At 43.6% G+C, this 9,824-nt stretch overlaps 2 protein-coding genes across 5 annotated transcripts in view; both read left to right on the forward strand.

The window, feature by feature from the left end:
• Positions 1-568: 568 nt before the first annotated feature.
• TNFRSF17 (TNF receptor superfamily member 17) lies at positions 569-3,622 on the forward strand. Its single transcript, XM_024571604.4, has 3 exons — positions 569-833; positions 1,181-1,312; positions 2,671-3,622. Exons 1-3 carry the CDS (start codon positions 716-718, stop codon positions 2,952-2,954), a joined length of 534 nt encoding a protein of 177 aa, XP_024427372.1. The 5' UTR covers positions 569-715; the 3' UTR covers positions 2,955-3,622.
• A 3,028-nt stretch (positions 3,623-6,650) lies between these two features.
• Positions 6,651-9,824, forward strand: part of SNX29 (sorting nexin 29) — a 611,689-nt gene continuing 608,515 nt past the window's right edge. For 3 of the 4 annotated variants that reach the window (XM_045204448.3, XM_024571345.3, XM_045204449.2), the window contains exon 1: positions 6,651-6,772. In XM_045204448.3, coding sequence (XP_045060383.2) covers positions 6,766-6,772 — 7 coding nt within the window. In that variant the 5' untranslated portion in view covers positions 6,651-6,765. The remainder of the gene's footprint in view (positions 6,773-9,824) is intronic. The other variant, XM_053929264.1, reaches the window with a different exon arrangement.

The following is a 9,824-nucleotide window of genomic DNA, read 5'->3' on the forward strand; positions in this document are numbered from 1 at the left end:
GAACTTTTAACAATGAGACATGGATTACTTTAATAATAATACTAATTTAATAATACCCCAAATTAATCTTTCCCTTCAACCCTCATGCCGATTTACTTTTACCCCAGAATTCCCTACTTCTGTCAGAATTCTAGAATTCTTCCTAGGTTCAAAACCTGGTAGGTGTGCTTGGTATCCCTTTCCTCTTTCACATTCCATCAGTTTCAACTATACTTTGGGGTTACTTGAGTGAATTTCTCTCTCTTCTGTTAGATTGTAAGTTTTCAAGGGGTTCAGACCTTGTCTTATCTAGCTCCCTGGGGCCTATCATACAGCACAGCTCATAAACAGATGCTCCAAATGTGGTTATGGAACATTCTGCTTGGGGCCTCAGGCTTGTCTACACCTTGTAACTGTCACCTGGCTAAGAAATTGCCACTATAAATAAGCAGTTTCTGTTTCAGGTATGGTTTACCCTTGCTATCAACACTCGGTTCTTACCCAATCCAGACCTCAAACTACAAACCCGTAGTTAGAGTTGGTATTCAAATCCTTAGCCACAGTTCAAGGACCCAGCCCCATAAGAACCAAGTAATCCAAGTGAGCTTCTTTTTTCCCTTGGCATTGTAGCTGCTTGTCACTCCACTTGCTGGGGAATTCTTGACGACATTTTTTACTTGTCTTTCATGCTGTTCTTTCTGTGGTTTCCTTGTTTCTTTTTGTGATCGAGTTCCAGATGGCTCAGCAGTGCCTCCAAAATGAATATTTTGACAGATTGCTGAATGCTTGCAAACGGTGTCAACTTCGATGTTCTAATACCCCTCCTCTAACATGTCAGCGTTATTGTAATGCAGGTAAGTACCACTGCTTGAACAATTATTTGTTGATGTGAAGTATTCTCTCTATACTGACTATTCAAAGAATAAACTTACAGGGAAGATGGTGAGCTTTTCTGAATCAAAAAAGAGAAAGGGAACAAAGGAATTATTTAAATGCCAACAGGAATAAAGTAATTATTCAGAGCTGAACTCAATTTTATTCAGCACTGTTAGCAACCCAGTATTTTATCAACTCTTCTAATTAAGTGTTATTTAGAATTTGAAAGTCAATGATGATGAATTGGGGAATTGGATAGCAAATAATCTCTACTTGATGTAGATGTTATCAGTTCATTATCTCTCTGACATTTCTTTTAATTCAGTGAAAGGAACAAATGCCATTCTTTGGACCTGTTTGGGCCTGAGCTTGCTAGTGTCTTTGACAGTTTTTGTGCTGATGTTCTTGCTAAGGAAGATGAACTCTCCACCATTAAAGGACGAATTTAAAAGCACAGGTTGGTTTGATGGTCAGTCTTTGATGTCAGCCTTCTCCCACATTCTTCCCTTGATAATTACTCTTTTGAATTACTGAGTCTTCCTTGGGAAGAATCCATCTCTCCCCCCACCCCCCCTTTTTTTAGAGAATGGGGAGAAGGGTGGGGGAGAGGGGGAGAGAGAGAGAGAGAGAGAGAGAGAGAGAGAGAGAGAGAGAGAGAGCGAGCACACTGATCTGTTGTTCCACTCATTGATCCATTCATCGGTTAACTCCTGTGTGTGCCCTGACTGGAGATTGAACAAGCAGCCTTGGCATAACAGGATGACACTCTTAACAACTGAGCTACCTGGTCAGGGCAAAACGTCCATCTCTTTGACCAAGGTTTGCACATTAATTAAATGTCATGCTATCAGAAACTGCTAGCCAGATCTGCTACTATCAGGAAAGGTATATTTGACAAAACCCATGGCCATATTTTTAATACAAATATGTGTTATTTGCTTGGGTGAACATTTTACTGCCAGAAAATGTTAGAAATGAATAACCAGTTGATCCTGGATTATTTGAGCAATCACCTCAAAGATTATTATCTTTATAAGGAGTACTGAATTTTCCTAGAGAAGTGATTGTTCCTTAATGCCCTCAAGGTCTTAAGGGTTTCTTAAGATAAACCTATTTCTGCAGCACCTTTGCCCATAGCCATTGCCCTATTTCTATATGCACTTTTTGGTGCACAGTCTGTAAAGAATCCACCTTATTTGCTTCCTTGTACAGCAAGGAAAGGTAAATGGTGGTTCTTCATAATTCCCTCCTTTTTATTCTTGTTTTGCCCGGGCTCTGAGAAACAGGTGGGGAATGACGTCGAGTGTGGTGCATTGGAAGATGGAGCTGTGCTGGGGAAGGTTGGAGTAGTAAGACTTGCTCCGCAGGGCATAGTGGAACTCCTTCCTTGTTTGATCACAGGGATTCATTACAAAAATTTGAATCTGACACGCGACGTGAAAGGAGAAGCCTCTTTACTTTAAATTCTGAAGTGTCACCTGTAGGCTGATCTTGGTGTGCTCTAACAGTATGGTGGTAATTTGTCATCCTGTAAAATAAGGCCAAGGCCAGCTGTCTAGATTTCTATGCAAAATCACTCGATTTTAAAATGTGGGCCAGCATTAAGTAAACACTAGAAACATCTATGCCCTAAGGTATATCTTTGAGCCTACAGTGTCCCGTGGGTTTCATGGTTTCTAGTGTAGGACTACACTCATTTGTTTCGTAGGAAAAGATCTGTCTCATACTGCTTTGAGCCTGAGGTGTGCTGCTGAGACTGTCATCACCACACCCCCTGGGAAGTTGAGGGTAACTTTTCGGTTTCTGCATAATTAGGATCGGCTCTGCGGAACGAGGCTAATGCTGGCGTGGATGGTAGGAAAGAGAGCAGGACTGGTGAGGAAATTCTTCCCAGAAGCCTGGAGTACACAGTGGAAGAGTGTACCTGTGAAGACTGTGTCAAGAGCCAACTGAACATCGATTCTGACCACTTCTTTCCACTCCCAGCTATGGAGGAAGGTGCAACCATCCTTGTCACTACAAAAACAAATGACTATTGCAATGGCCTGCAAGCTGCTGGGTGTATCACAAGGATGGATAAATCAATTTCTACGAGATAATTAACCATCCTGAGTAGTGCAGAGCTACTTTCAAGATCTTTTGTCAGAAGGAAAGGATGATGTATGGCATCCCCTTAGGATGATTACCAGTTGCTGATATAGCTTTTTGTCCTCTAATCCTAGAAAATCTTTGTTAGATGTATTTCTCTATCTTATTGTTGGGAGCTTAACTGTAGATACTTCATTGGTTTCAATGATTAAATTCTTGACTCACTGAAGAAAAGCACTGCAATTGGGTAGGTCCCAGAGTCACGCATTTCTATGGCTGGACCACTTCCCTCCTATACATGCACATATGTACTTCTGAACAAACTCAAGTTTTCTCTTTATTGTTAAAGGGAAGCAAGGTTATTTTATGTACTTCTGGAGATAGGAGAAGCCTAGATTCGGCCATGCTAATTCAGTGTGCAATACATGGGTAGTTCCTGACCTTGTGATTTTCCAGCTTAATGGAGGCCTCAGGCAGTATTGTAATTATATAAATATATGTAGAATTACAAACTGTGATAAAAGTTTACTAGGTATAATTTTCAGGTACCTGTATCAATACAGGTAATAACGATAGTTAACACTTACATAGTTACTAATGTACAGGAATTGCTCTAAGTGCTTTACCTATACTAACTCATTTAATGCATAAAACTAAATACAAGGTAGGTGGACCATTATCATCGCCATCTTATATCATCGCCGTCTCAGAAACTAAGTCAGAGCAAGGAAACATAGCCGGTGAATGGCAAAGCCATGATTTAACCCAGACATCTTGAGCTATTTCTTTTTTCTGTTCACGTCACTTAGTTTCATTTCTGAGTTCTCCATCTCTTTGGGCTACTATCTTAGTCACCGTAGGGGAGGGCTCCTTTCCTGGAGTTAGACAAAGCTCCTTACAAAAAGGCTGTGCAACAGGGGGTGCCCTGTGATAACCTGTTGACTTTGATCATCGTTAAGAGGCCCACTGGCACCACAGCACAGATCCTCAAGGTCTGGGGGCTTTGTGGCTTTTGTGTCAGGTTGGAATACGGGGAAATGTGGTGGAATCTTTTTAACCGTTTGGGGCCCATCATGGCTCCATTCCAGGCCCTTGACGGCCACAGGAGAACAAACAGTACAGTGGTTAAAGCACTGGCTCTGGAGACAGACTGCCTGGGTTTCAATCCTGGCTGTTACTAGAAAGTTACAGAACTTTGGTGACTATAAGAAAGCTACTTAACTATTTTATGTCACACACACACACGTATATATATTTTTCCATAAAAGTGTCTGTTTCATGATAAGTAATTTGGTTAGTTACTTTGTTATCATGGTTTTTATTAGTCCCTTTGAGATCAGGTCTCTCTGAGGGCAGCACACATTTCTTTTCTGTTATATTGTTCCTAGCTGCTCCTTGTCCCCACATGCCCAGTACAACCTCCTCCATAAATTTTGGATGTTTTGAAAGTTGATGTTAGGCTTTTGATTCTTGACTTCCATGACCAGGCTAACATCTCAGAGAGAAGGAATTACAGTACTAAAGGGGATGGTTGATGCTAGAAAACAAAAAGCACAAACTACAATTTCAATAATTTATTCTGCATCAAGTGATACAAAGAAAAGGGACAGGGTGCCATGAGAAAGTATAACACCGTCATCCTCCTGACAGCTCCACGAAGCACGTACGTGATGTCTTACCAAAGGCTACAGAGGCAGGCAGACCTACACTGGGCTTTCTAGGGGAGGATTCAGGCATACCCACTCCTTAACTAGAATAACAAATTAACGATTGTCGAGTATAATTTTGACAATGGGAAAACAACCCTACTAACCAAACACACAAGTATTTGCATTAAAAATGAGAAAAAAAAAGTCAAAAATGTCTACAGTTGACATGGCCTATTAGTTGCAGGTGTAAATGTGGTGATTAGGCATTCAGATAAACAACAAAGTGATTACCCTCGTAAGTCTAGTACCCATCTGACAAATACTTTCATTTTTACATTCCCCTACACATGGCTGTATTTTGACACAATTACACTCATGGTTTACAGACCATTTTGCATGGGGCTTTTTAAAAAATATATTTATTTATGTATTTTTTAGAGAGATGAGGAGGGAGGAAGAGAGGGAAATATCAATAGGTTGCCTGACATATGTACCCTGATGGGGAACTGAACGTGCAACCTAGGCATGTGCCCTGACCGGGAATCGAACCAGTGATGTTTCACTTTGCAGACAACGCCCAACTAAGAGAGCCATGCTGGCTAGGGCTGCATGGGGCTTTTTTAACTTAATGTTTTTCAAGTGGCCTTTCCCACTCTTCCATAATCTTTATAATTAGTATTCTTAGCCACTGCAGACATTCCCTGTGAGGTGGGCCACGATTTGCTTAGCTATTCTACTGTAGTTGGGCTTTGGTGCTTTCCAATTTTTCACTATTATAAACAATGCTGCAAAGCATCTTCTCCAAAGAGCTCTTGACTTCTGCTGAGTCCAAAAGATAAACTCCCAGGAGCCAGAGATTACATGTTGAGATGCAATGTAGTAGAAAGACCATAGGACTGTGGGTCACAGCAGAACTGGGCTGGAATTCTGGCTCTTTCCTCAGTGGGGCTTGGTACACAGTTCAGTGTTTTCAACTGCGTATCAAGGCACATTTGTGGATCAATCGTCTCAGTCAGAATTTAAAAAAAAAAGTAAAGTGGAAGAGAACACATTAGCTACAGAAGTGTTGTGTTGAACAACTAATGTTACTTAAATATAAACATGGGTTGTGACGATAAAATGTACTTTTCTACTCTGGATGGCAGGCAAACACGCTGAGCAAATGCTCCAGTAATTCTTCTCCGTCCCCTAACCCCCATCTCTAAAATGAGGAAGGAAACTGGATAAGATTGTTGTCAATACCAGTTCACACTCATCCATCCACCTTCACCTACGCTGCCGCCCCCCTAGCCCCAGGCACTCTCTCTTGCTAGACAATAGCAAGGGCCGCTGACCAGCTGCCCCTTCACCTTGGCCCGCTACAACTCACTCTCAACCAACTCCTAAGAGTAATCGTTTAAAAACCTAATTCAGACCCTATCACACTCCTCTGCTTAAATTCTTGCAGTGGCTCCCCATTCCCTTACCTACTTAAGAGTTAGGTGGAGACGTACACACCCCTCACCACGGCGTAGGCCTTTCACCTACCTCTTCAGTCTTCTTTCTCTACTACTACCCTTTTCTCACTCACCCTCTTGCTCCAGTCAACCTCTCCGGGCAGGGCCTTTCCCCTCGTTGCTTTTGTAACGCCTTTCCTGAGGATCTTCCCGGGCTGTGTCCTTATCATCCAGGTCTCAGCTCTAAAGTCGTCTCCTTAGAGAGGCGCTTTAAGACTGTCCATCTCTCCTGTCCCCATGCTTTGGCCCGTTACTCTTTCAACATTTTCTTGCTCAGTTTCTAGCGCTGCCTGGACCTCTCATCTAGGAGCCTTCCTTGTTCACTATCTGGCTTTCCGGCGGAGGTGTAAGCCCGGGAGGACGAGGAGGCGTCCCCACCACAACCCCCAGGACTCGCTGCCCACCGTGTCCCCAAAGGGGACGCCGTCTGCCCCGAGTCCCCGGCCGCCAACGCCCCGCGCTGAGCGTAGGCTCCCGCGCCCCGGGCGGCCCCGAGTTTACGTTCCGGGTCAGGAGGTGGTGCCGTAGCAGGGCCGCTCCACTTCCGGGGCGGGGCGGGCGGTCGGGCGGGGCGGGGCGCGCTGTCGCCCGGCCTGTCTACAGCCCGGCGGCGTCAGTGGCGGCAGTGGAGGCGGTGGCGGCGGTGCAGCGCAGGGACCAGCCCGGGGAGCGGCACCATGAGCGGTGAGTGGCGGCCTCGCCGCTGTCACCCGTCCCGGCCGCCCCGGCTCCCGCCGCTTCATCTGCACACTCCGGCCCGAGTCCCCGGGTCGCGTGCCCAGACCACCGTCCCATCGCTCCCAGTTTCCTGACCCCAGTTCCTGGCTCCTGGGCACCTGCAGTTCCCTGGCGTCCCACGTCCTGACACTCCTAGTCCGCTGACTCCTGTCCATCACTTAAAACCAGCTCTTCGACTCCTGTACCCCAACCCTCCAGTCCCTCCCAGTCCTCCGACACCCCTTGCCCAGTTTCCAGAACCCCAGTGCTCAGACCTCCCACGTCTCAGTTCCAGCTAACTCTTAGACTCCCCGAGTCCCTCTTCCAATTAAAAGTCCCCTGCCCCAGTCATCCCCGCCACCCAGGCCCCTTGTCTCCAGTCACTTCAGTCCCCACAGTGTCTTCTCTAGACACGCCTAGTTTGCTGACCCCTGAACCCTGTGTCCCCTTAGCTCATGGTCCCCAGAGGACTATGAATTCTTCAACCTCTGCGTTTTTCCTGTCCCTCTAGTCTCCTGTCCCCAGTGCTTTGCCGTTCCAGTCACCAGTTGTTCCAGTTACTTTGTTCCTCACTTTGGTCCTTAGTTCTTACGTTTTGGTTTTTCCTCATAGTCCAGCCCCTTCATTTTCTTTTCTTAGATCATTTGAGATCTCCCTTGTGGGGTCCTGCCAGCCTTCCCTTGTGCAATGATGATCCCATCTGCGGACCATTGCTTGCCCTGCGCGGTCCACCCCAACCCCTCCCACAAAGGGAGGGGACTGGTTTTGGTGGGGAGGCTCTCAGGGGGAGGGAGGGAGGTGTGGACAGCCGTCCTCAGTGTTTCTGCAGTTTAGCTCCTAGACTTGGATGGAAATTCTCAGTCTTTTCCTCTGTTGTTTTGGTGCTAAGTCATTCCTGGGTGTTGCATGTGGAGATGGGAGTGACTCAGGGAAGCCTCTCTGCTCACCTGACTGGGGTATGAATTTACTCAGGAGGACCTGCTTACCCTCATACTGCCTGTTTTCTCTTCACTGAAAAGTCCAGTACCTTTCACCCAGGCATTTCTAGAGGTTGAGAGGGGGCAAGGCGAAGGCAATACATCTCTTCATTTTTAACTTTTAAATGATCTGTGTGGATTTTTTTTCCAAATTCTGTGCTTTTGGTTTTGCACTTCAAGAGCAAGGTTTGTGAAATTGATGGTTCTATTGAGGGAGCTGGGGGCGGAGGGGCAGGTTTCCTGGGAGATAGTCCATCTTCTGTGTCCAGAGTGAATGATTTTGTGACCAATTAAAGTTTCTGGCGCTTGACCATTAGTGATACCACAACAAAGATGTGATGAGCTGGTTTCTACCCAGTAATATAAGGTATAAGTGCAGGTCTTGGAGCTAGACAGCCTGGGTTCAAATCCTGGCCCTGCCGCCAGGATTGAAATAAAGCTGTGTGATTGAGAGCAAGTTACTTGATCATTCTGGAAGTCCTAGCAAAATGGGGATAAATAATAGTACCTGTCTCCTAGGCTTGTTGCAATGACCAAATAACATTTCTTAGGTGAAGTGATTAGTATCGTGCCTCTCACATGGTATGTAGTCAGGAACTTAGAGCTGTTCTTGTTGTTTTCACAAAGACATGGGGTTCAGGTGGGGTTGTTTTGTGGCCCAGCTCTGGGACAAGGACTGGGGCTAAGTACTCCCTGCAAATCTCTTCCTTGTAATGTGACCAAGGAGGCTTTGCCTCAGGCTTACAGTTCTGCCTTCATCATAGGAATAAATGAAATTGACAAGCCAGGGGAAATCATCAATGTATCTTTCAAGGAGCAACTTAATATCAGAGATAAGAGTGTTAAAATTTACTTGAAAATAATTTGATCTAAAGCCAAACAAATTACAAAAGGAAACCAACACTGGTTTTTGTAAAGGAAAAAAGCATTAAGAATGAACGCCTTCTTTTGGAAAGATTGTAATTGAGACAGAAAAAGTGTTTGCTGAAGATGGAAGGGGAAGTCCAAGGTATTTTCAGTCGTTTCTTTTTTTTAAAAGTAAAACTCTTTATTTCCTCAAATTGTAAACAGTACACATACAGGTGTCCATCAATCATTTCTTGAGAATACAATTGAAATGGGGGTTTCCCACCTGTGGGACTGATAATTGGCACACAGTAAAATAATATGGTATGGAAATATTTTCTTTCTGTCCTTTTTATTAATAGAAATTTTCAAATGCCAGGGTAGTGGAGAGAATAGTCTAATGAACAGTTGTCAACTCATGACCACTTCACCTACATACCTATTTACTTTCTCTCTCTCTCCCAGTTTATTTTGAAGGAAATCTAAGACATTGTATCATTTTATCAGTAAGTATTTTAATATGTATCTCTAAAATACAGGTACTCCTTTTTAAAAACACAATTCCATTTCCACATCTAAAAAATTAGCAATAATTCATCAGTACCATCAGATATTAATCAATGTTCAAATTTCCATGATTGCTTTATAGTTTTATTTTATAATTTTTTTAAAACTCAGGATCTAAATAAGATTTAAACAATGTAAATTGGTTTCTTTTAAATCTGTTAAGTGTCTCTAATTTTTAAGTTTAATTGTAATTATTCATTGTTTAGCATATTCATAGAGTTCTGTGAACATCACCATAATGAATTTTAGAACATTTTCATTACCCCAAAAGATGCCCTATACCCATTGGTAGCCATTCCTCATTCTCCTTCCCTTCGGCCCCAGGCAATCACTAACCTGTTTTTCTCGCTTTCTGGATTTCCTATTCTGAATATTTCATATAAATTAACCATACAACATGTGGCCTTTTGTGTCTAGCTGTTTTCACTAAGAATGTTTTACAAGGTTCATGTTATAGCATATATCTGTACTTCATTTCTTTTGGTGGCTGAATAATGTTCCATTTTATGGAGATGCCACATTTTTTTTGTTATTCAGAAAAAGGAGAGACTTTATTCACGTGAACAGTTGAGAAACTGAAAGTGCATTCCACTGAGACAAAGGGGAGGCCTGCTTATTTATTTTTATTT

Source organism: Desmodus rotundus, chromosome 1 (genome assembly GCF_022682495.2).
Source record: "Desmodus rotundus isolate HL8 chromosome 1, HLdesRot8A.1, whole genome shotgun sequence".
NCBI lineage: Eukaryota > Metazoa > Chordata > Mammalia > Chiroptera > Phyllostomidae > Desmodus > Desmodus rotundus.